This window comes from Tursiops truncatus, chromosome 13 (genome assembly GCF_011762595.2).
Source record: "Tursiops truncatus isolate mTurTru1 chromosome 13, mTurTru1.mat.Y, whole genome shotgun sequence".
NCBI lineage: Eukaryota > Metazoa > Chordata > Mammalia > Artiodactyla > Delphinidae > Tursiops > Tursiops truncatus.
Genome location: NC_047046.1, coordinates 7,035,199 through 7,062,027, shown reverse-complemented (window position 1 = coordinate 7,062,027; position 26,829 = coordinate 7,035,199). Strand labels below are relative to the sequence as shown.

The 26,829-nt window shown below is 45.2% G+C and overlaps 1 protein-coding gene, 1 long non-coding RNA gene and 1 pseudogene across 2 annotated transcripts in view; 1 reads left to right on the top strand and 2 right to left on the bottom strand.

The window, feature by feature from the left end:
- LOC109552600 (uncharacterized) overlaps positions 1 to 26,829 on the top strand; it is a 65,983-nt gene that overhangs the window by 11,685 nt on the left and 27,469 nt on the right. Inside the window, exons 3-4 of the long non-coding RNA XR_012325101.1 lie at positions 1,331 to 5,958; positions 6,109 to 6,178. This is a non-coding gene — a long non-coding RNA (uncharacterized lncRNA). The remainder of the gene's footprint in view (positions 1 to 1,330; positions 5,959 to 6,108; positions 6,179 to 26,829) is intronic.
- On the bottom strand, positions 6,181 to 6,467 carry LOC109552599 (small ribosomal subunit protein uS14-like; annotated as a pseudogene).
- On the bottom strand, positions 19,815 to 21,883 carry LOC101320833 (hydroxycarboxylic acid receptor 2). Its single transcript, XM_004332393.4, is given in 2 exon segments — positions 19,815 to 20,774; positions 20,776 to 21,883. Coding segments are annotated over 2 exon segments (1,086 nt in total). The 5' UTR covers positions 21,802 to 21,883; the 3' UTR covers positions 19,815 to 20,714.

Genomic DNA, 26,829 nt, shown 5'->3' with positions numbered 1-26,829 from the left:
ATTAATATTGTGATAAATGTGATGAAGAAAAAAAAAGCACAGGGTACAATGAAAGTGTGAAAGAGAGGAAGTGTTCTGATTGGATCCTCCATGACAATAGACACAAGGAAAGACTACAGCAGTTCCCTGCAATGAGTGGTTAAGGGAAAGCAGTGACATCAGCCAGTGTCACTGAAGTCCCTCAATTAGCCAGCAAGGCCAAGTGCAGGCTCCAGGGACACCACCTAGAGCATTATGGGGATTAATTTGTTTTCAACTGAATGTTTATGAGAAAAATAATACTAGGTTTGAAAACAAAGGATTGTTTTAGACCCATAAATGCCAGAGTGGGAAGTTTTTAAAAATGGAATTGCAGTCCTTGTGTCACTCTGTGCTGTGCTGAGAGAGAAGCCCATGGCTCGAGGACCGTGTCATGTCACCGTTTGAGCTTCAGTTGACTAGACCAGCCCAGGGGAGCCATCCACTGGTTGATTGACAGCTGTCAGCTGGCCTGGTACACACGCTTTGCTCACAAAGGCACTCCGCACTGCATATTGGTTTCCTGGGGCGGGGCTGCTATAACAAATTACCACAGGCTTGGTGCTTCACTTTTTTTTTTTTTTTAATATTTATTTATTTGTTTGACTGCTCCACGTCTTTGTTGCGGCACGCGGGATCTTTCAGTTGAGGCGGCATGTGGGATCTAGTTCCCTGACCAGGGATCAAAGCTGGGCCCCCTACATTGGGAGCATGGAGTCTTAGCCACTGGATCACCAGGGAAGACTCTACACTTGGTGCTTTAAAACAACAGATATTGGGGCTTCCCTGGTGGCGCAGTGGTTGAGAGTCCCCCTGCTGATGCAGGGGACATGGGTTCGTGCCCCGGTCTGGGTGGAAAAAAAATACAAACAAAAAAAACAACAGAAATTTATTCTCGGACAGTTCTGGAGGCCAAAAGTCTAAAATTGAGATGTTGGCAGGGCCACACTCCCTCTGAAGGCTCTAGGGGAGGACCCTTCCTTGCCTCTTGTAGCTCTGGTGGCCCTATAGCTGTTTCTTGACTTGTGGCTGCATCACTCCAGTCTCTTCCTCTGTCTTCACATGGCCTTCTCCTCTCTGTGTGTCTCTTATAAGGATGCTTGTCATTGGATTTAGGGCTTATCCAGGATGATCTTATCTTGGGATCCTAAATTTAATTGTATTTGCAAAGACCCTTTTTCCAAATAAGGTAACATTCACAAGTTAAGGTTCTGGGATTAATCCATGAACATATCTTTTTTTTTTTTTTTTTTTTTTTTTTTGCGGCACGCGGGCCTCCCACTGTTGTGGCCTCTCCCATTGCGGAGCACAGGCTCCGGACGCGCAGGCTCAGCGGCCATGGCTCATGGACCCAGCCACTCCGCGGCACGTGGGATCCTCCCAGACCGGAGCACGAACCCGTGTCCCCTGCATCGGCAGGCGGACTCTCAACCACTGCGCCACCAGGGAAACCTGTGAACATATCTTTTTGAGGATCACCATTCAACCCACTCCCATTGGATAATGACTATTAGACCCAGTCATGTCAGGGAAGATGCTGGACAGTGACAACGATCCAGTCGTGTCCTCTTTTTATGGAAGTCTGGACCCAAGCAAGATATGCAAGAAATAAACCCCTCCGTTGGAGTTGGGCAGAAGCCAAGAGACCCCCAAAGAAGACAGTCAGAAGTCAGAGCAACGACCAACTGAGGCCACACCGTGAGAATGGGGACAATTCTAGAGCTTTTCTTTCCTGGCATACCATTTTCATCGATGTAAGCAAAAACGCATCTTTTGAACCCTGCTCAATATTGTGTAACAACCGAAATGGGAAAAGAATTTGAAAAAGAATAGATACAGGTATATGTATAACTGAACCACTTTGCTGTACACCTGAAACTAACACAACATTGTTTTTTTGTTTTTTGTTTTTTAAATTTATTTATTTATTTTTGGCTGCGTTGGGTCTTCGCTGCCGCACGCAGGCTTTCTCCAGTTGCGGTGAGCGGGGGCTCCTCTTCGTTGCCGTACACGGGCTTCTCATTGCGGTGGCTTCTCACTGCAGAGCACGGGCTCTAGGTGCGTGGGCTGCAGTAGTTGTCGCTCGTGGGCTCAGTAGTTGTGGCTCACGGGCTCAGTAGTTGTGGCTCACGGGCTCTAGAACGCAAGCTCGGTAGTTGTGGCGCATGGGTTTAGTTGCTCCGCGGCATGTGGGATCTTCCCAGACCAGGGCTCAAACCCGTGTCCCCTGCATTGGCAGGCGGATTCTTAACCCCTGTGCCACCAGGGAAGTCCCTAACACAACATTGTTAATCAACTATACTCCAATACAAAATAAAGTTGAAAAAAATTAAATTAAATGTATCCTTTGTTTTTCATGACGTTTAATGTCTTGGACTGTGTCTAACAATAGCTGGTGTCTTAATTCTTGCTGCTGCGGGGGCAGCAATTCTGGAGTGACGACTTTGCCTGCAGGAAGGTGAGCGCCAAAAGCACAGGGATCCAAAGCTCCAGGATGGGTGTCGATGGCTCCGGGAAACAGTGGAGCACTTTTTTCACTCCTAAGAACACAGGAGTTGGAGGAGGGATGAGGCAAGAAGAGGATCAGACATGTATAGCAACATTGCCATTGGAGGAGTCAAAAGGAGGCTCCCCTGCATGATTCCTGAGCCGGCACAAGAACCCAATACCAGCGGCTTTTCAGTCTTTTAAGAAATGCAACATCGGGCTCTCCGGGTGGCGCAGTGGTTAAGAATCCTCCTGCCAATGCAGGAGACGCGGGTTCGAGCCCTGGTCCGGGAAGATCCCACATGCCGCAGAGCAACTAAGCCCGTGCGCCACAACTACTGAGCCTGCTCTCTAGAGCCCACGAGCCACAACTACTGAGCCCACGTGCCACAACTACTGAAGCCCGGGTGCCTAGAGCCCGTGCAGAGAAGCTACCGCAATGAGAAGCCCTCACGCCACAAGGAAGAGTAGTCCCTGCTCGCCGCAACTAGAGAAAGCCTGCGCGCAGCAGCAAAGACCCAACGCAGCCAAAAATAAAAATAAATACATTTAAAAAAAGAGAGAGAGAAATGCAGTATCACCATCATTCTCAAGGCACGGAGGACGATGGTGAGTGAAAAACACAGACCTCAGTGTGACTGCTTCGAAAAGTTATGAGAAGAGTCAGATTCTAAGCAGGAAGACATTGTAGGAATACCTTAGTCAACTTATTTCCATTTTCCTTTTAATATATGCACAAGAGTGACAAGTATTGAAATTTGAAAGTGATAAGAAGTTTGCCATAGTGGGTGCACATTCTTTTCCTGTCTTTGTGGCATATAAAGTAACGATGCATCTTCTATCAGATGGTATTTGGACTTGGCTTTAAGACAGTATGGTCCAGGCCAGCACAAGGCTTGACAGTTTCCTGAGCAAACTTACTTCGGTTGCTTACATAACGTGCGTTACCCCAGGTAACCCAGAAGGTCCCAAGTAACACAGAGTCAGACAAAAGTTGGACAAGAAACAGTGATTAAGCTCAAATCCTTGTGGGCTGTGAAAGAACACACCCCAAATCCTGGGTTAGAAGCAGAAAAGGAGGGTGATTTGGCTCAAGGGCCTACAAGATCCCTCACTGGTTTTTTTTTTTTTACATCTTTATTGGAGTATAATTGCTTTACAATGGTGTGTTAGTTTCTGCTTTATAACAAAGTGAATCAGTTATATATACATATACATATGTTCCCATATCTCTTGCCTCTTGTGTATCCCTCCCTCCCACCCTCCCTATCCCACCCCTCCAGGCGGTCACAAAGCACCGAGCATCTCCCTGTGCTATGCGGCTGCTTCCCACTAGCTATCTACCTTACGATTGGTAGTGTATACATGTCCATGCCTCTCTCTCGCTTTGTCACAGCTTACCCTTCCCCCTCCCCGTATCCTCAAGTCCCTTCTCTAGTAGGTCTGTGTCTTTATTCCTGTCTTACTGTTTTATTTATTTATTTGGCCACACTGCGCGGCTTGTGGGATCTTAGTTGCCCCACCAGGGATTGCACCGGGCCATGGCAGTGAAAGCCCCAAGTCCTGACCACCGGACCGCCAGGGAATTCCCCCTCACTGTTTAAAAAAAAAAAAAGGTGACTTATTTAGGTATTTGCTTTAAGGCTGACGATCTCTGATATATTGAAGCACAGACTAGTCTTTATCCCAGAGTGTTTCTCCACCCCTTTTCCTTTATTGCCCCTCCCCCAGTTACCTGTTCAGACTCTTTTTTCTAATTGTCCCGCTCCATGAATCTTTTCTTATTGTGATAAAATATACATAACATAAAATTCACCATTTTAACTACTTTAAAGTGGCATTAACTATTGATACATTCACAGTGCTGTGCAACAAATGCCACTGTCTGGTTCCAGAACTTTTTCATCACCCCAAACAAAAACTCCAAACCCATTATTATGCAGTCACATCCCATTCTCCCATCCCCCCAGGTCCCGGAGACCATTAATCTGCTTCCTGTCTCTATGGATTTGCCTCTTTTGGACATTTCCTATAAACGGAATCATAAAACACATGGCCTTTTAGTTCTGGCTTCTTTCACTCAGCATAACGTTGTATATGTATCAGTACTTTATTCCTTTCTATGGCTGAATAATATTCCATTGGATGGATGGATGGATGGACCACATTTGTTTAACCATTCATTTAGTAGATAAACATTTGGGTTGTTTCCACCTTTTGGCTATCTTCAATAGTGTTGCTATGACCATTTGTGTTCAAGTGTTTGTTTGAACATCTTTTTCAGTTCTTTTGGATATATTCATAGGAGTGGAATTGCTGGGATCCTATGGTAACTCTGTGTTTACCTTATCAAAGACCCACCAAACTGTTCTCCACAGTGGCAGCACCATTTTGCATTCTCACCAGCGATGTATGAGGGTTCCAATTTCTCCACATCATCACCCACACCTCCCCCCGCCCCCCCATGAAAGGTTAATAGCACACATATACCACGTATGTTTGTGTACTGTAGCCCTTTTGACGGCAGACTTTGTGTCTAATGGAAATATTTGCAGGGGATCATAGGCTCAGAAGCCTGCAGGAATTTATAAAAACACTGCTGGCTCACCAAAAACACATCTGCCAGCCCTTAGGGCCAGCAGGCCGCCAGGCTGCAGACACGGATTGATTTTATCTTATTAAAATATGTATAGGGTGGATGGAGCATCATTTATTCCATCATTCCCCTTTTCCTTTTGATGGGCATTCATTTTGTGACCAGCTTCCTACCACACATACAAAAAAACAATGTTCCCGTCAACATCCTTGTCCTTAAGTATTGGTACTTTTATTTTTCTGGGACGGATTCCCAGGAGTTGGATAAATGGGTCAAAGGGTTTCGTTTCCATTTTAACAGATGTTGCCAGATTGCTTCCCCAAATGGCTGCAAAACTTCACATGTACCAGAGTGGCCTTTTCTCCATATTCCTGCCAACACTTGAGAGCACTGCTCGTTTTAGTTATGTCAGTCAGTCTAGTGGATGCAATGTCTTATTGCTTCTTTAATTAGCATTTTTCTGACCACTGTTGAATTGGAAGATCTTTACATTCTTTTGTTGGCCATTTGGTTTTGCTCCTCTGTAAATAATCTGTTCATAATCTAAGTCCATTTCTGTCTTGGTTGTTTGTCTTGTTCAGGTCAATTTGTAAAAGCTCTTTAGATAGCATCCATCTGAACTTTGGCTTAATTGCAGAGAAGTGATTAAGAGCATCGTCTTCTGGGGCGGGCTGCCAAGGGTCGCCTCAGAACTTAGCCCCTGACTGGCTATGTGACCTCGGCAAGTCATTCAACTTTGCCCCAGTTTACTCATCTGGGAAGTAGCAGTCATGATCAACATCATAATTCCTACCTCATACTGTTGTTCTAGACACCAGTGAGTTAATACAAGTCAATAGGATGGTGCATGGCACACAGTAAGTTAGTCAACCACAGTTGGTGACTATTATTTGTATTACAAATAGTTTTCCAGCTCCATCACTTGCACTGGCTTTATTTTTGGTACCCCTTGTCACATAAAACCTTTTAATGTTGACATAGTCAAATACCCATCTTTTCTTTCATAGCTTCTGAGTTCCCAGGCTTGGTTAAGAAGATCTCTCCATTTCCTTCATGATGAATTTCCTTGTCTTTTGGGTAAGTTTAAAATTTTTTATTTTATATACAAAGAGTTAGTATTGTTTCTGAGGATGGTAGATATGCTGGATGACCCATTCAAGAAGTTCACACTTAGTCCAACTTAATGAAGCCGATGTCCTTCCCGTACTGGCGGAACCACTGGCGGCACATATTGAGGCTGTATTTCTGGATCAGGTTGTACCGGTTTGGGCCGGTTTGAGCAGACGCAGCAAGAGCTAGAACGCTGGCCAATTTTTTTTGGATGACTCCAGTAGAGCTGCTGGTGACCCATGTTGCTTTCTTGGCTTCAACTAGGCAAAAGCAAATTTCCTTGTCCTGATCATGGGAAGCCTGTAACTCACCATGTCCCACACGGAGGTGCACTGTCCTGCCAGCTCCTAGATCTGTTTCCTCCCCTTCTCCCTCATCCCTCCGAGATGAGACCTTTAGAACACTTTCACTTCCTCCCTCTCCTCCTTTCCTTTTCCATCTTCCCCAATGAGACCCATGAGACCCTTTACCTCCCCACCCCCACTTACCAGTCTCTGAGGTTTGGCTGAAATAATTTAGTATTTGTTAGAACTCCCTTAGAGGAGGTCCATTTGGTTTCAAGAGTCCTTCTCTGTTACACAAATCCCTCTCTGGATCCACTTAGATGTAAGACATCCTATGCCTGTGTTCTTAACACTGTTTTCTCTTTTGTTTTCTTCTTCTTTCAGTTTTCTTTTCAGGTGTAGTTGTAGTCTGGTAAGTCTTTTCTCAAGTCATTTCCTCAGATGAAGACCTGGGAGTTATATTCTCTGAATCCTTGGGGGTATCCTTGACTCTTCTCCTTTTGCCTCAATAGATGGAAAGTATTTTGAAAACTGGATAGAGGATTCTTGGGTCAGAGTCCTTTCTCTCTTCTGTAGATACTGGTCCACTGTCATCTTTCCATAGCGTAGATGAAAATCTAATGCCAGTCTGACTTTTTTTCCTTTGTGCATATCTTCTGCTTTCTGCTTGACACTTGTAAGATGGTTATCTTCCAGGTTTGGTGATTTTACCAGAATATGCCCACATATGACTCTTATCAGACCAGTCTGGAACTCAGTGAACCCTGTCAATCTGCAGTTGCTGATCTTTAGTAATTTCAGGAACATTTTCTCCTATTATTTGTTGATCTGTTGCTTATTCTTGTTTTGGAACTCCTATTGTGTGTTCATTCATTCTTCAGGAGCTATCCTCCAACTCTCTTATCTTTCCCCACAGATTTCTATTTCCTTATCATTTTGCTCTATGTTTGGAGACATTTCTTGCACTTGGTCTCCCAGACTGTTCATTTAGCTCTCAGTAGAGATTCTACTCACCTTCTGTTACCAAACATGGGTTTGGCTGCTCGCCACTCAAAAGCCAATCCTCAAGAGACAAGTGTTGGTTGGAAAGGAAAACTTGCTTTATTCAGGAGGCTGGCAACCTGGGGAGAAGGCGGACTTGTGTCCAAAAGCCACCTCCAAATGTTCTGCTTGACCAGGAAAGTTTTTAAAGGGAAATCATTTGGGGATGGGGTCAGAGTCTTCATCACCTCCCACTGTGTGCAGACTTTCTTCTGATTGGTTGGTGGTGAGGTAACAGGACAGTGTCCCAGGAATCTTGTGCTTGGCCTGAAGTTACCATCCTCCACCTGGGCGGGGGTCTTAGTTCCTACAGAAGAACTCAAAGATATTGTTCTGTGTATCCCTTGAGGAGGAACCAGGACCCTGCCCCAAGGCTGCACTATTGTTTCTTCACTGCTCCTCCTTTGTTTCTGCATCCCCTCCCTTCCCTGATAAGCAACTGTTCAAATCTGCCCTTTCCGAACTCGAACTCGGAAGGTCAAGGAGGCTGAATAAAGCCTATTTCCTACAAACAAGAAACAGGGGACACAGAAAGGATTTGAACCCGGGAGGTCCCCACAGGGTCCTACTCTGTTTCATTAGCATCAGATCCCACAGGTGAAGGGCTCAGTCCCACAAGACTGTTGGACTCAACTTCAGAAGAACAAACAGTCAAAAACCAGATGGGGAAGAAAGCCTGTTTAAGGCCCCCTGCCCAAATCGCCCTACCTCAATTTTTCCAACATTGTAATGGCATTTCTTCATTTAAAAATACATCATGGGAACTCCCTGGCAGTCCAGTGGTTAGGACTCTGCGATTTCACTGCTGAGGGCCCGGGTTCAATCCCCAGTCAGGGAACTAAGATCCCTCAAGCTGAGTGGTGCATGGCCACAAAATAATAATAATAACAACAACAACAATAATAACAATAATAATAATGATGATACAGAGATAGAAAGTAGATTGGTATTTGCCAGGAGCTGGGGCAGCTCTATGGGGCATGACTGACAATGGGCATGGGGGGTTTTTGGGGGCGGGATGATGAAAAAGTTGTGGAATTAGACAGTGGTGATGTTTGCACAAGTTTGTGAATATACAATAATAAAAATGGCTGAACTGTACTTTAAAAGGATGAATTTATCATTTCTCAGCCTTTTATCTAAGATCAAGCATCAGTATCTGTTTTTAGTTCGTGTTTTTAGTCAGTGAACTTTGGTTGAGGGCTGGAGGACAGCATCCTCAGGGAGTTGCATGGTGTCTTGGTTGCGTGGATTGGGTGGCTGGGAATCCAGTCTGTGTCTGGAGCCAGGCTATGACCCAGGACATCCTGGTCACCTCTGCCAGCATGCAGCCATACCCAGGGACCTGCTGCGGCTTCCAGAATCAGCTGGACCATCTCTCTTGAGAGTTTCTCCGGCTTCCCTCTGTCAACTGGTTGGTTCTCCCAGATTCCATTTTATTTCACTCTGTCAGCTATAAAGGAGGGATCACTGGGCTGTTGAGATAGAGGGGAAGTGCTGGCTTAGTCCTCAATGGGAAAGACATAGGAAGGGCCCGGGCAGGAGTTTGAATTTTGTGCCCTGGCTGTCCTGCTGTTCTCAGGCTTTTTAGGCATGTATCTGAAAGAAAGTCTCTTGAATTAAGACTATAAGAAAGTACACAAGATATTCAATAAAGTAAATGACCTAAAAAAAAAGATGAATTTTATAACATGTGAATTATATTTCAGTATAAAATATCTGTATCTGTAAGGATCCTAAGCCCAGGACCTCTGTCATCCTCTCTGCACCCCCAGCACCTGGCCAAGGAGTGGGAAAGCTGGAATTTCAACCCAGAAACATCTAATTCCAAAAGCCATTCCCTTTCACCTCCACCCCACGTTGATACCAGGTAGCCTGGCAGCAAAGACTGTGCTGAGTTGGAACTCTATTCTTTGGATAATTGAAGGTTTTTGAGGTTAGGAAAAGAGGCATGGTTCAATTTTTGTTTTAGAAGGATAATTTTTAGGAGCTTTATGTGAATATTCTTTGTTAGAAATGTTAACAGTAGATAAGACTATTCAGCAATTTTTTTCTGGATGGACTATAATAATTTTAGTTGTTTCGTTTAAAAAAAATTTTTTTTTGAAATCATGACTGAAATGTCAGCTTCTATGGGAACCTCAGAGAGAAGTGTGATTTTTTTTTTTCTCTCAGTTTTTTAAAAATATGCATTTTAATGACTTTTGAGATTGGTTTCCATCATTAAACAAAAGATAGCTGGAGAGAGAGAAGAGGCAGTTGGGCAATGTTTGCCTGTGAAAAGTCAACCTGTCTTTAATGTTATTCTTCTACTTTTTTTAAGTTGAATTTCTCTGCTGTGTAGCACAAGAGGCCTTATGTGAAATTCTATTCTAATTTATAGGTGATAAGTGGTTTTAAATAAACACATATGGCATTCCAGCTGAGCTCTGAAACCACTGGCTGACGTGGCATAGGACAAAGACGATCAGACGCTGTGCGAGTTTGCTCGGGCCACCTTATCAAAGTTTTACAGTCTGGGTGGCTTAAACAACAGAAATTTTATTTTCTCACAGTTCTGAAGGCCAGAAGTCCAAGATCAAGGAGTGGGTAGAGTTACTTGTTCTGAGACCTCTCCCCTCACTTTGTAGACAGCCGTCTTCCCCCTGTCCTCACATGGTCTTCCCTCTGTGCACATCTGTGTCCTAATCTCTGTGTCCTCTTTTTATAAAGGCACCAGTCCTATTGAATTAGGGCCCCACCCCTAATGACCTCATTTTCATTTAATTACCTCTTTAACACCCCTTGTTCAAATACAGTCACATTAAGAGGTACTGGAGGGACTTCCCTGGTGGTACAGTGGTTAAGACTCTGTGCTCCCAATGCAGGGGGCCCGGGTTTGATCCCTGGTCTGGGAAATAGATCCCACATGCATGCTGCAACTAAGAGTTCACATGCCACAACTGAGGAGCTGGCAAGCCTCAACAAAGGAGCCCACCTGCCACAACTAAGACCTGACCCAACCAAATAAATAAATATTAAAAAAGAAAAAAAAAGAGTACTGGAGGTTAGGGCTTCAACATAGCAATTTGGGTGGAGGGGGACACAAATCAGCTCATAACAGACACCCTGGTTTATATCTTGCTCTAAGGAGTTGTATTCAGTGAAACTGAGGAAAATGTTTATACGAGAACTACCCAGGCTAGAAACAACCAGAAATCACAAGACACTGGCTCATACCTAGTATTCCATCCTAAGTCCATCCTCAGACCACCCCCTCTGGGGCAGGGATCTTGCCTGACCCAGGAGAGGACTGGGGACAGAGAGTGGGGATGGACAGAGATGGGAGAGAGGATGAGCTAGAGAAGAGGGGCAGCTACTCTATAGAGTTGTAACAGTTTTCTTTTTTAAATCACGTGAAATTAACATAACATAAAACGAACCATTTTATTTTATTTATTTATTTATTTTAATTTATTTTATTTATTTATTTTTGGCCACGTTGGGTCTTCATTGCTGTGTGCGGGCTTTCTCTAGTGGTGGTGAGCAGGGGCTACTCTTTGTTGCAGTGTACGGGCTTCTCATTGCGTTGGCTTCTCTTGTTGCGGAGCACGGGCTCTAGGCATGCAGGCTTCAGTAGTTGTGGCGCACGGGCTCAGTAGCTGTGGTTTATGGGCTCTAGAGCGCAGGCTCAGTGGTTGTGGCGCAAGGGCTTTGTTGCTCCGCAGCATGTGAGATCTTCCCGGACCAGGGCTCGAACCCATGTCCCCTAAGTTGGCAGGCAGATTCTTAACCACGGCGCCACCAGGGAAGCCCAAAATGAACCACTTTAAAGTGAACAGTTTAGTGGCATTTAGTACATTCTCAGTGTTGTACAGCCATCACCTCTATCTAGTTCCAAAACATTTTCATCACCCAAAAAAGAAACCCCCTGCCCTTTAGCAGTCACACCCCATCTCCCCTCCCCCAGCCCCTGGCAACCACAGTCTGCCTTCTGTCTCTATGGATTTGCTTCTTCTGGACATTTCATACAAATGGGATTATACAGTATGTGGCCCTTTGTATCTGACTTTCACGTTATGTTTTCCAGGTTCATTTTTTAAAAATATTTATTTGTCTATTTATTTATTATTTACTTAGGCTGCGCCAAGTCTTTTTCCTTGTTTTTTTAAATTTATTTATTTTGGGCTGCATTGGGTCTTCATTGCTGCATGCAGGCTTTCTCTATTTGTGGCGAGCGGGGGCTACTCTTCGTTGTGGTGTGCAGGCTTCTCATCGTGGTGGCTTCTCTTGTTGCGGAGCATGGGCTCTAGGAGCATGGGCTTCAGTAGTTGTGGCATGCAGGATCGGTAGTTGTGGCTCGCAGGCCCTAGAGTGCAGGCTCAGTAGTTGTGGTGCACGGGCTTAGTTGCTCCACGGCATGTGGGATCTTCCCGGACCAGGTCTTGAACTTGTGTCCCCTACATTGGCAGGTGGATTCTTAACCACTGTGCCACCAGGGAAGCCCTGAGCCGAGTCTTAGTTGCTGCATGTGGACTCTTAGTTGGGACATGCATGCGGGATCTAGTTCCCCTGACCAGGGATCAAACCTGGGCCCCCTGCATTTGGAGTGTGGAATCTTACCCACTGGACCACCAGGGAAGTCCCTTATTTCATTTTGTAAGAGTTTTTAACCTTATGGTTTCATAAACAAGCTAATTTTGGGCTACCCTTTATGAGTTTCCCAAGTTGCCAGCCATAAAATCTTTAAAACATAAAGGACATTTGTGGGTATTTTGAGGGATGCAAAAGAAGGTGGAGGAAAAACTGAACATGGAGAGAGAGGGCCTGAATTGTAGCATCTGCCCCATAGTCCCGTCAGGTTACCTGATCATGTGTGTATACAACCTCCTACTCACAAAGATCAAAAACCAATAACACGGGGCTTCCCTGGTGGCGCAGTGGTTGAGAGTCTGCCTGCCGATGCAGGGGACACGGGTTCGTGCCCCGGTCCGGGAAGATCCCACATGCCGCGGAGCGGCTGGGCCCGTGAGCCATGGCTGCTGAGCCTGCGCGTCCGGAGCCTGTGCTCCGCAACGAGAGAGGCCACGACAGTGAGAGGCCCACATAACGCAAAAAAAAAAAAAAAAAAACCAATAACACAATTTGTGTTCCTACCACCCAGACTTAACAATCCTTCTTCTTCTTGTATGTCTTTGTTTTAATTCTATGACATTTTACTACATATGGAGATTTGTATAACCACCACCACATTTAAGATACAGATGGGGGCTTCCCTGGTGGCACAGTGGTTAAGAGTCCGCCTGCCGATGCAGGGGACACGGGTTCGTGCCCCGGTCCGGGAAGATCCCACATGCCACGGAGTGGCTCGGCCCATGAGCCATGGCCGCTGAGCCTGCGCCTCCCGAGCCTGTGCTCCGCAGCGGGAGAGGCCGCAATGGTGAGAGGCCCACGTACCGCTAAAAAAAAAAAAACGATACAGATGGTTCTGCCACCATGAGGGAACACCCTCATACTGTACAATGCCCACTCCCTCCTCTTTAACCCTTAGCAACCACTGATCTATTCATCTTCTTAATTTTTATTTTATTTTATTTTGGTTGCACCACTCAGCTTGCAGGATCTTAGTTCCCTGACCAGGGATTGAACCTGGGCCCTCGGCAGTGAGAGCATAAAGTCCTAACCACTGGACTGCCAGGGAATTCCCTATTTGTTTTCTTTATAATTTTGTCATTTCAAGCATGTTACATAAATGGGATCATACAGTATGAAACTCTTTAAGATTGGTCTTTTTTTTCCCACTTAGCATAATGCCATTAAAATCCACCCAAATTGTTACATGTGTCAAATAGTCTATTTCTTTTCATTGCTAAGTAGTATTCCATGGCATGCACGTGTCCCAGGCTGTTTAACCATTCCCCCTTTGAAGGACATCTGCAGATCCCTCTTCTAAAATAAAGTAAAAGCGTTACAGAGACAGTTGAGGCCTCCCTCAATCAAGTGCTCCTCCTTCCTCCACAGGGGTCATCTGTATCTTGCAGCTGCTATGCCTCCTTCTCTTCCATGATTTTTGTTTTGTTACATACGGATGCTTCCAAAATCCATGTTATTTCGTTTAGCATATTTTAAACATTTAAAAAAATGTTATCATATTACATGTATCTTTTGGCAACTTGCTCTTTGCTCTAGATGTTATGCTCAAGGTTCAGTTCTATTGATACAGGTAACTCTGGTTCCTTTTTTTCTTCCCTGCTATGTATTGATAGTATTCCACTGGGTGCCTGTATTGCTGTTTATCTATTCCCCTTCTAATGGACACTTAGGTTGTTTCCTGGTTTTCACTATTACAAACACTGTTGCACTGAACATCGTTTACCTGCCTCCTCGTGAGATGGTAGCTTCATTAGAAAGACGAGAAGAATATTCAACAAGGGAGAAAGAGCTCAGTCACCAGTGAGCTTTGGAAGAAGGGAAGCTAACATTTATTGATCCACTCAGTGCCAAGCACGGTGCCTGGCAGCTTAAGTACATGAGCTCAGCCTGGACCTGGGAGATCCCTAATGGTCGGGCAGCCTGAAAAGTTCTGGATTTATTGACCCCTAATGGGTCAAGGCACTCACCCTACTTTTTTCAGTTCACGTTGCTCATCTCTCACTTTGCGTTGTTTCGGAACTTTAAAGGCAAAGACTCTGGAGTCAGACTGCCTATACTTGTTCCCTCGGTTCATCACTTACAGGTCCTATGACCTTTGGCAAATTATTCAAACTCTCTGGACCTCAGTTCCCGTATCTGTGAAATGGAATAGCACTTACCCTATGAAGTTACTGAAAGGATGAAACGAGATCACCTATGGAAAACACTAGGCATAGTGTCTGGCCGACGGCGTGGAGGAAATCTTCCATACAATAATTGATAGCGATCAAATGATGCTAAATGAAGCATCTCTCTAATTATGAGCCAATCTTTGCCTCATGTTGTTTTACTGAAATAAAAAATGAATCAATACCATTTTCCTACTGAAGCATTGTATTCCAAAGGAGGGATATTTTGTAAGCACAATGAAAAGAAACCCACTGTCTTTCAACCTGATGACATCAGTAGGCAGTTTTCTGTTCTTTTCAGTTGCATTGGAAATGTCATGTACTGTTCCCAATACCTATTGATGCCCGTAAATCTCTCTCTATACTGGCCAGTGCCCAGTATATCAGTATTTGTTAAGAGCCTAGAAGTGCTTGCCTTTCATAAGACAGGGCCATGCGACTGTGATCAGGCCTGATGTTTGTAATGCCACATGCAAATCCCTTCTCCCTGAAGAGACAGAGGGTGACCAAATCTTAAACTTGAGCCCCAAGAGAACCCAGCACCGGGCTGTAAAAATAGCCATGTTTCCTGTGTCATAGCAGACGCAGAACTCAGTGAACAGAATGTCATGGCTAGGTACTCACCACAGCTAAGCCTGCCAAAGAGTATGTCTTGGACTCGAGTTTATTAAGTAATATATAAAATTGCAAAGATTTTAATTCTCTAGGAAGGCCTTCGGAAGGGCTCTAGCAGTCAACATCTGGAGGTCCACGTCTGTTTGGGTTTGGGGCAGTGTGAACTGCATTTCTTCCTCAAGGTTGGCTGATTACCTGTCTGTTCTCCAGAGTTTTGTAACGTGGCAGAAATTTTGGAAGCAAGAGAATTGAGATCAAGTCTGCTGAAAGCGCAAACGTGGTTTTTAAGCGAGTGATGTGGGCGGTGGTCTGAAATGTTATCTGAGGAACGCCTGGCAGTCAGCATGAGTTCATATAAACAGTAGTTTAAAAATACCCTTTAGGGACTTCCCTGGTGGTACAGTGGTTAAGAATCCGCCTGCCAATGCAGGGGACATGGGTTCGAGCCCTGGTCCGGGAAGATGCCACATGCCGCGGAGCAACTAAGTCCATGCGCCACAGCTACTGAGCCTGTGCTCTAGAGCCCTCGAGCCACAACTACTGAGCTCACGTGCCACAGCTACTGAGGCCCGCGCGCCTGGAGCCCATGCTCTGCAACAAGAGAAGCCCCCGCAATGAGAAGCCGGCGCGCCGCAACGAAGAGTAGCCCCTGCTCGCCGCAACCAGAGAAAAGCCCACGCGCGGCAATGAAGACCCAATGCAGCCAAAAATAAATAAATTAATTAATTAATATTTAAAAATTAAAATACCCTTTAGTAGTTACTAGAGGAAGGCGGTGGGGGAGGGGGAATTGGATGAAGATAGTCAAAGGTACAAACTACCAGTTATAAGATAAATAATTCTTAGGGATGTGATGTATAACACGACAGATATAATTAACTCTGCTGTATGTTATAGATGAAAGTTGTTAAGAAAGTAAATCCTAAGAGTTCTCATCACAGGAAAATTTTTTTCTGTTTCTTTAATTTTGTATCTATATGTGATGATAGATATTTACTAAACTTATCATGATCATTATTTCATGTTGTATGTAAGTCAGATCATTATGCTACACCTTCAACTTCTGCAGTGCTGTATGTCAATTATACCTCCAGAAAACTGGAAAAAAAAAAAAAAAACCCTTTACACAGCAGCCATGTGATTGTTGTCCTAATGACCCTTTTATAAAATGTGGTTTGGGACCAATCAGATTATTTCTTATGAGAATCTGACCTGAGAGACACAGGTATTAAGGGTTGAATCATGTTCATGGTTAAGAGGCGGGTGAAGAGCTGTGCGCTGGTGTCCTGGGTCTGCCCACACCTGGTTGAATTCTCTCTTAGTTTAGAAACACCGCTATATTTCTTCTCTCTTTAATTTTTTTGCTTAAGTTAGTTTACGTGTGTTTCAGTTACTTCATCCATAAGCACTTGGAGTTAAACAGTTATAGTAAGGCATCTTCTCCCTACCATGAGAAAGGACAAAAATAAAAAAAGAGGAATTTCCAGTAACACAAACAACCCGGCCTCAACGACTGAAGAATTTCATCAAAATTTCCTTTCCAATTTGAAGAAGTCGCCAATTTGATCCAAAGGATGGGGGAGCAGGCGATGATCCATATTTCCGTTGGCTGGTAATTGGTCAATTTCCAGTACCTAGTGGCTTCACCAAGGCACTGTGGTTAACCGAATCCCTCAGCTAAATTCTGATTGTAGAAGCAAAGTGGGGGAAGAGAGAGGCGAGCTGGGCTTGATGGACCATCTGTGAATCCAACTGCTTGTTGTAAGCAGGAAGGTCAGCGGATTGACAGACCATAATCAGGATTGACAGACCATAATCAGACCATAATCAGTGGATTGACTATTAAACCAAAAGGCATGTTAAGGACCAGAACACTAGGTGCAGTTTAAATCCCCTCCCGTCAGGCAAGGTGCCCTGGGGCAGATAGGCTAATAAACTTGGAAAGGTAAGAGAGTTCATAAAATCAGAAACAAAGACAATTTTGTACACCTGATTTTATGGTTCTGGACTTAGGGGTAATCCCCCCTTTTTTTATTTTTTAACCTACACCATGCGGGATCTTAGTTCCCCGACCAGGGACTGAACCCGCACCCCCTGCAGTAGAAGCGAGGAGCCTTAACCACTGGACCGCCAGGGAAGTCCCAGGGCATTTCTTTGGGAGCAGCTAAAAGGAAGTCCTACTTTTTTACATTGCAGAGAGTAAACTCATGGAACTCATGACCCCAAGAACTGGTACCCTCCAAAATATAGAGGAAGTAATGAAAAAGAGATGTGTAAATGATGATAACTGCCCCTTCCAATATGTATATAGACACACAGACATGCATACGTATAGTTACACCCCCCCCGCACACACACACACACTCACACGTTGTACCACACACAGTTTGAGACTGAGTAGAATATGCCATTGGTTTAGCCCAGAATATCATTGCTTGCTCCCTTTTAAAATTAATGTTGGCGGGCTTCTCTGGTGGCGCAGTGGTTAAGAATCTGCCTGCCAATGCAGGGGACACGGGTTCGAGCCCTGGTCCGGGAAGATCCCACGTGCCGCGGAGCAACTAAGCCCGTGCGCTGCAACTACTGAGGCTGCGCTCTAGAACCCGCGATCCACAACTACTGAAGCCTGTGTACCTAGAGCCCATGCTCCGCAACAAGAGAAGCCACCACAATGAGAAGCCCTTGCATCGCGACGAAGAGTAAACCCCGCTCACCGCAACTGGAGAAAGCCCGCATGCAGCAACGAAGACCCAACGCAGCCAAAAATAAAATAAATAAGTTTATTAAAATTAATGTTGGCATTCCCCTGGACAGGGAAACAGAAGTATTTAGGAGACTGCTCTCTCTCTCTTTTTTTTTTAATTGAAGTAGTTGATTACAATGTTGTGTTCATTTCAGATATACAGCAAAGTGATTCAGTTATACATATTCTTTTCCATTATGATTTATTATAGGATATTGAATACACTTCCCTGTGCTATACAGTAGGACCTTGTTTATCTATTTTATATATAGTTTGTATCTGCTAAACCCAAACTCCTAATTTATCCCTCCCCCACCCCCTCTCCCCTTTGGTAACTATATGTTTGTTTTCGATGTCTGTGTCTGTTCCTGTTTCATAAATAAGTTCATTTGTGTCATATTTTAGATTCCACATATAAATGATATCATACAGTATTTGTCTTTGTCTGACATACTTCATTTAATATGATAATCTCTAGGTCCATCCATGTTGTTGCAAATGGCATTATTTCATTCTTTTCTTTTTAAATTATTTATTTATTTATTTATTTTTGGATGCGTTGGGTCTTCGTTGCTGTGCGTGGGCTTTCTCTAGTGGCGATGAGCGGGGGCTACTCTTCGTTGCAGTGCAAGGGCTTCTCATTGCAGTGGCTTCTCTTGTTGCAGAGCACAGGCTCTAGGCGCGCGGGCTTTAGTAGTTGTGGCACACAGGCTCAGTAGTTGTGGCTCGTGGGCTCTAGAGAGCAGGCTCAGTAGTTGTGGCGCACAGGCTTAGCTGCTCCGCGGCGTGTGGGATCTTCCCGGACCAGGGCTCGAACCCGTGTCCCCTGAATTGGCAGGCAGATTCTTAACCACTGCGCTGCCAGGAAAACCCTAAATTTTTGTTTTTTTAAGCCACCAAATTTGTGGTACTTTGCTATGCAGCCCTAGGAGACTAATACACTCACACACCCCAGGGCCTTTGCACTTACCATCCCCTCTGCCTAGAATGCCCTTCCTCCAGATTTTTGCACTGTTTGCTCTGTCTTGTTATTCATTGCTCAGCTCCAGGTCACTTCCCAGTCATCCCAGTCCCACCCCCTTTTTAGCCTGTCACCCTGCTTTGTTGGCTTCAGAGTCCTCATAGACATCCCAAGCTCCCTTTCCATTTATTTGTCTACTTCTTTTCTGTCTGCCTCCCCACCTTGAATGTGAGTTCTATGAGAAGAGGGTCCTGGGGACCTTGTTCCTTGCTCTATTTCCATCAACCACTCAGAACACAACAGCACACAGCTGGTGCTTAATACATAAAAGCTGATGGGATGAATGAACGAAAGGACAGATGTGGGTTGTTAGTTCTGAACAGGTTGGAGTTTCACAACTGGGTTCCCTGCTGACTCATGCATCTGGGGCTGGGGGAATCCCTGCTTTCCTCTGAGCTCAGCTCTGCTCATCTCTTCCTCTTTAAGAAGGTGATCTCTGCTTTTAACTTTCTGTCTCTAGGAGTTAATTGAAAAAACAGACAAGCACACTGATCAAAAAACACTTCAGAACCTCAAGAAGGTTCATCGTTCTTCCTTTACTGCCATTCAGCCATGGCTGGGAGGCTGAGTATCTGCATTTCTTATTGGCATCCGAGCCACAATGCCAAAGCAAGCCTCATCTTGCTAAAGAACTGAGTGGAAGTGAAAGCGTAACAGAAACCTGGACCGATCACAGGCTCAAACCAGTACGTCTCCTTTCCATCCCAGAACTGGGAACTGAAACCATTCCACAGGAAGTTCTCTCCTCCCCCAGTCTGGCTGGATGCCTTTTTTAATACACAAATACTCACAGCAACATTCACCAAGCCCTAAATAAAGCAAAGTGCCCTTGCAGTCCTGTCTGTACTACCCTTCTGAATTAAATTGCTTTTACTTCTCCCAGCTCTCTCCCATCTTTGTTCGAATGCATATGTAAGTTTTACTTAACTATTTCATGTTGCAGGTTAGAGTCACGTCCTTTTCTTACTTTACAGTATGTGGTATTTTTCTACCAGGGCAACCTGGTTGAAAATTTTATGGGTTAACAACACATAAAATTCTCCGCATAAGTAAGAAGTCCATGTCTGTGAACCATCACCCAGACACACGCAACACCAGATTGTGTGTCTCATAGCAAAATTTATTGAAGTGGTAGATTTCTTATAGAAACACAAGCAAATGAACCAGGAGGAAGCTTTCCCCCCTCTAACCATTGGGCAGCATTTCCCTTTTAGTGATAAAAGCAAACAGAGGTGGCAAGCAGCTCTCTCCCTGAAGTCTTTTTAACAGTTCAACCTTCAAATTTGTGTAAACAAGAGAGGAATGGATTCCTTGCAGGTTGAACATAAATGCCATTTCCTTTCCCTTAGTAACACTGTTTCGCTCAGTCCCTGCTGGGGCAAATCCCCTCTTTACCAGCACTGGAAACTCAGATATTAACCAGAGCTTATGAGTTTCTGTCTGGTCCATTTCTGCTAAAGCGTAGCTGAAAGATGGATTGGTCCCACGGAACCCAGGTGACCTCCTGGCTTGTTTCATGATGCCTGGGCTCCCTCCAGGAGCAATAATTCCCCTCCAATCACTTAGCTTTCCTTATCCCAGTGGGAGCCCACAAACAGGCTAGGCGTTGCCCCAGGAGCCGAGAACCATCAAAGTCTCAGGCAGGTGAAGGAAAGAGGCTGGTGAGTCACAGGTGCCAGTGGGTGTCTCTGTGGCTCCAACTCTCCAGCAGCAGAAATGTGGACAGTTTTGCCATCTTCAGTTCTGCGAGTGTCCGAGATTGAACAGAAGTTTCAGACGCCTAGAAGCTTCTTCCTCCATTCCCCCGAGATCCCGGTGGAGACACGCTGCAACCAAGCAGCCTATGCTGCCAGACCGATTCTCTAAATCTGATTCTCTGGATCTGGAAGTTCTGGGAAACCACAGGCCAAGGCTCGTGATGTTACTCTGTGTACCAGCCCAGCTGCTTCTCCAGAGATCTTGGTCCTTGATGATCCTCTCCCTTCTTGGCTTGGTTATTTTAAGGAGAGGCCAGCGTCAGATAAGAGGGGCTCTGAGGCTCACTGGGATTGGCCATTAAAAGTGTCGGGAACATTCTTGGTAGTACTCAGATCCCCCGTGAGCTCGACACTTGTGCTGCGGTTATTCTCGGTCTCATCCGGCACCTTCCTCCATAGGCAGCGGTTGACCAAGGTGGAGAAGAAGTTGGGGAAAGATGGGCTGGAGAAGTAATACACCAAAGGGTCCAGCATGCTGTTCATGTAGGTGAAGCTGAGGGTGATGTAAAACGCCAGGTCAACTGAGCGATAGGTGTCACAGTTCCGCGTACCAGCGGTGCGCAGGAGCCAGAAAATGCGTATGCGCGCGGCCACACTGGGCAGGAAGCAGATGGTGAAGACGACGGCCACCACCATGATGAAGTTGATGGCCCTCTTGATCTTGACATGCTTGTTCATCTGTCGCTGCCTCAGGCTCCAGATGATTCTGGCCGAGCAGAACAGGATGATGCCCAGGGGCAGGAAGAACTCCAGGAGGAACATGGCGTCGTGCCAGCGGAAAGTATCGCAGATGTTGAAGCTGCTGCACAAATTCGAATTGTGACTCCTGATCAGCATCTTTTTGTACAGGAGGTGCATCGTCAGGCCGATAGTGATGGCCCACAAGAGGCAGGAGATGAGCGCCGCCGTCCGATTGGAGATCTTGTTCAGAGCGTGATGGGGATGGACCACTCGGAAGTACCTGTCCACGGCCACCACCGTGAGGAAGATGATGCTGCCCTGGCGGTTCATGGCCAACATGAAGAGCATCAGCCGGCAGGGGACTTCCCCAAACCTCCAGTCCCACTTCCTCACATAGTTGTCCGTCAGGAAAGGCAGGCAGATGATCAGGAGGAAGTCAGCCACAGCCAAGTTGAACAGAAACACCCGGCTGGCTTTCCAGGACTTGAGGTGGAAGCAGAAGATCCACAGGGCAAGGCCATTGCCCAGGAGCCCGAACACAAACTCCAGCCCCACCACCGGCGGCAGCACCTTGGCAATGAAATCATCCCGGAACACACAGCAGTTCTTCTTGCCTATTTCCAGAAAATGCGGGTGGGACAGGTTCATGAGTGAATCGCGTTGGTCTTAGGGAGCGCCTCACCTAGCGAACGCTCAGGGAACGAGGTGTGGGTCTGAGTGGCGAACCTGTGGTTCAGCACTCGCCTTTATGTCATGTCAGGGTGTTGAAATAGATGACTGAATGGTTACCAGGAAACTACGAAATCCCTTTAAAAAAAAAAAAAGCCAGCGAGTCTCTTATGAAACCTGCTGTTTGCATAAACAAATAACAAAAAAAAAATCCCCGGGCATATAAGAACCCACAGAATTTTCTAAATGTAAAGAATACGTTTGGGCAAGCAGACTGTCACTGTGAATTATGACGTGACCTAATTCAAGCAGACTGAAATGTGGAAGGCGGTGTGCCTGTATATTGAATACTTAACATGGGAGAATTAATTCACTGTCATGTGGTTGCCTTGCATAATAAACAAAACAACAACAGCAATAATAATTTACTTCATGTTTCTCAACAGAAACATGAAGAATTGCATGGAATATTAACAGGCTTATGTTTTAGGAAACAGTAGCATGTGTATGGTTTTTTTTTTTTTTTTGGAAAGGTCGAGAGGACAGTAATTGTATAGTATTTTATGAGGACAGATGTGTTGCATTTGATGTTTCCATGCCATCTTCTTTGTAAAACATGGGTTGCTTTTCTACACCAGAACCCTGCAATTAATCCCCAGCTAAGGGGAAAACAAAGCTATCTGAGAGCAGCATGCCATTTCATCAGATGCTTGAAAACTTGAACCCAGTTGGGTTGCCAGTGGTGTGTTACAATAAGTTAGTTTTTTTTCTTTGTTTGTGTTAGATTTTGAGATGGCTTCTTGCTCAAGTAAGTAATTTATTGTTGAGCACGTGACTTACTAAAATTAATAAGCTTTATTTTTTAGAGCAGTTTTAGGTTCCCAGCAAAACTGAGTGGAAAGTACAGAGCGTATATATACCAGCGGTATGCCAGCTGTCCCCACACGCACACAACCTCCCCCACGATGCACGTAATATTTTAAAAGCCCCCATTTTTGGAAAATTAAACTTAGAGAATGTAAAAAGACTTTGACCTCTGCCTTGCAGCAGGTCATCGTTGCACACATCATTTCTTTGCTTTTCGATATAATTGGGTGTAACACTACAGAACATTTCCACCCTGTAGTATTTTGGTCTGATGAATTCTTGCCGTGCAAGAGGTTCTGAGTTGTGTTGCTTCTACTTTGAGTGAGAAGTAGGACATCTGCTTCTTTAGTTTCACACCCAGGTTCCACGATAGGGATTTGTAGACTCCTCCCAGGAAACGGCAGTCAGGATGATCTAATGTTAGACTCACACAGGAGGCAGTGGCACTTGACGATGATGAAGATGGTGTTGGCACCCCCGGTAGGGGGAGCTTCCTTTGTGCCAGACGCCACACTCAGCGCTTTATTTTTATTTCTTTATTTATTTGGTCGTGCTGCTCGGCATGCAGGATCTTAGTTCCCCCACCAGGGATTGAACCTGTGCCCCCCGCAGTGGAAACGCGGAGTCTTAACCACTGGACCGCCAGGGAAGTCCCATCATTATCTGAAATACATTATCCTGTTTTCCCCTGACTGCAGTCCATGAGGTAGGGACTGTTACTGATTCCAATTTCAAAATGAGGAAGCTCAGAGAGGTTGGTCATCTATCCAAGGCTGCACAGCTAATAAGATTTGAATCTGGCCCTGGCTTCAAGGCCTGTGTCCCTAACCATTACACTACACTGCCTCTTATTATATTATTGCCCCTTCTAGAAGGCCTTACTGGGTTGAGGTCACATTATGTGGCTGTAGTTAGACTCTAGTGAAATGACTAGTATTTGCTTCCCATCCTTGCTGCCTGTGAATATCCTGCTCCCTTCTTGGATGCATGTGGACTTGTCAATGACATTCATAAAGTAACCCTAAGTAACCCTAAAGTAAACCCTAAGTGCCTTTATTAACTAAGAGTCAGAAAACCTGACCATTCACGATAGTTATTTTGGGGAACTGGAATTTGCAAGGGATCCTCCGTTTCTAAGTTTTACAATTTCATAATATTTCCTTTTTTTCTTTTTTTTTTTGACTGCGTTGGGTCTTCGTTGCTGGGCGTGGGCTTTCTCTAGTTGTGGCGAGCAGGGCTACTCTTCGTTGCAGTGTGTGGACTTATTGCGGTGGCGCCTCTTGTTGCGGAGCACAGGCTCTAGGCGCATGGGCTTCGATAGTTGTGGCTCGCAGGCTCAGTAGTTGTGACCCACGGGTTTCGTTGCTCTGTGACATGTGTGATCTTTCCGGACCAGGGCTTGAACCTGTGTCCCCTGCATTGGCAGGCGGATTCTTAACCACTGCACCACAAGAGAAGCCCAATATTTGCTTTTTAAAAAGAAATAAAAAGTCATAGGGGACTTCCCTGGCAGTCCAGCGGTTAAGACTTCGCCTTCCAATGCAGGGGGTGCGGGTTCGATCCCTGGTCGGGGAGCTAAGGTTCCACGTGCCTCGCGGCCAAAAAACCAAAACATAAAACAGAAGCAATATTATAACAAATTCAATAGAGACTTTAAAAATGGTCCACATCAAAAAAATCTTAAAAAATGAAAACAAAAAAAACCCAATACCACAGATAAAATTAGGAAAGAACAACAATAGATACTGTTACGTTTGAAAAAAAGAGAGAAATTGCAGGCCCTGGATGCCTTTTTCTCACTCCATCATTAGCCGTGAAACCTCTTAACCCCTGAGCTTCCTCATGTATAAAGTGGGGGATGAGACCATCTTCCAGTTTCTTTCCAGTTCTCACACCCTAGGATTCTAAATCCAGGTCCACAGCTACTCAGACAGAATGTCAATCCCAGCCTCCCTGGATTCTGGCCCTGCTGTGGAATTTCCTGTCTTCCGATTGTGCTGTGGGCATGTTTTGTCTTGCTCCTGTCCTTTTATGTATTTTTTTTTTTTCTTACTAGTGCATGAGTTGTACAGAAACTTGTTCCAGTGAATCATTTCAACAGCTCAGGCAGTGATTCTACCAAGTTTGGGGGAAATTCCGCTTAACATTTGTGACTTTCACAATTAACTCGAATCTCCATGCCTAGTTCTCTTATTACAACTGGAATGTGCCCCTGAACGGGACGGAACTACTTTTTAAAATTAAAAATAACAATAGCAGGGCTTCCCTGGTGGCGCAGTGGTTGGGATTCCACCTGCCAGTGCAGGGATATGGGTTCAATCCCTGGTCCAGGAGGATCCCACATGCCGCGGAGAGGCTAAGCCCGTGCGCCACAACTACGGAGCCTGCACTCTAGAGTCCATGAGCCACAACTACTGAGCCTGTGTGCCGCAACTATTGAAGCCCACGTGCCTAGAGCCCATGCTCCACAACAAGAGAGGCTACCGCAATGAGAAGCCCAGGCACCGCAACGAAGAGTAGCCCACGCTCACCGCAACTAGAGAAAGCCCGCGCGCAGCAACAAAGACCCAACTCAGCCAAAAATAAAGAAATAAAATAAATTTATTTTAAAAAAATACTAATAACAATAGCTGTCCTTTATCAAATGCTTGCTTTGTGCCAGGCATGAGGCTAAGAGATGTGCCTACGTGATCTCATTTAATCCTCTCAAAAACCCTGTGAGATGTCCTATTATGATCACCATCTCCATTTTACAGATCAGAAACCCCAGAGACTTTTTTTTTTAATTGAAGTATAGTTGATTTACAATGTTGTGTTTAGTTTCTGCTGTATAGCAAAATGACTCAGTTATACACATATATATATTCTTTTTCACGTTCTTTTCCATTATGGTTTATCACAGGATATTGAATATAGTTCCCTGTGTTATACAGTAGGACCTTGTTTATCCATCCATCCCTGGTGGTCTAGTGGTTAGAATTTGGCACTCTCACTGTTTGTCTTTGAACGTAGCTGGGGTCTCTGTTTTAGTTATCTAGTGCTGTGTCACAAACCACCACAAGATTTAGTGGCTTAAAACAATCACCATTGCATTATCTCTCATGGTTCTGTGGGTTGACTGGGCTCAGCTGGCTGGTCCTTGTTTGGGGTCTCTTAGATGGCAGGTAGGCTCACGCAGGCCATGTGGGATGCCTGGACTTCTCTCCCTCTTCATATGGTCTGTGTCTCTCTATATGCCATCTGCACACAGCCTCTTCACATATTCTTTCCACTGAGCGCGCTGAACTTCTTACAAGGCTACTCAACACTTCCGAAAGCACACAGGCAGACCTTCTGAACGCCTAGGCTTGGAAATCCCAGAACATCACCTCCACCACATTGTACTGGCTAAGAAAGTCACCACGCCAGCCCATCTTCCACGGGGAGGGCCACATAAGGGTGTGGGTTCAGGAGGCACAGTTCATTGGTGGTATTTGGGGAGACTTGCCTCTGCAGGTAGTAAATGACATTGAGTTGGGACATTTGGGAAATGAGAGACCTTTGGACCACTAGTGAAGAAGAAGAAGTAGGAGAAATTGGGAAGTAAGGGGGCAGAGGAAGCTGGTGATACTGACTAACAAAGACATTAAAAGAAAGGAGAAAGGTATTTCAGGGTTTTGAAACGTGGTGTTAAATTTATTGCAAAAAACCTAAGGGCAAAACCAGAATAACAAAATAATCTTGAAAAAGAAGAACAAAGTTGGAGAATTCACATTTCGCAATTTAAAAACTTACTGCAAAACTACAGTAATCAAGGGGCTTCCCTGGTGGCACAGTGGTGAAGAACCGGCCTGCCAATGCAGGGGATATGGGTTCGAGCCCTGGTCCGGGAAGATCCCACATGCCGTGGAGCAGCTAAGCCCGTGCGCCACAACTACTTAGCCTGCGCTCCAGAGACCGTGTGACACAACTACTGAGCCCGCGCACCACAACTACTGAGCCCATGTGCTACAACTACTGAAGCCCGGGCTCCTAGAACCCGTGCTCCACAACAAGAGAAGCCACCGCCATGAGAAGCCCACGCACCGCAACGAAGAGTAGCCCCCGCTAGTCACAAGTAGAGAAAGCCTGTGCACAGCAACAAAGACCCAATGCAACCAA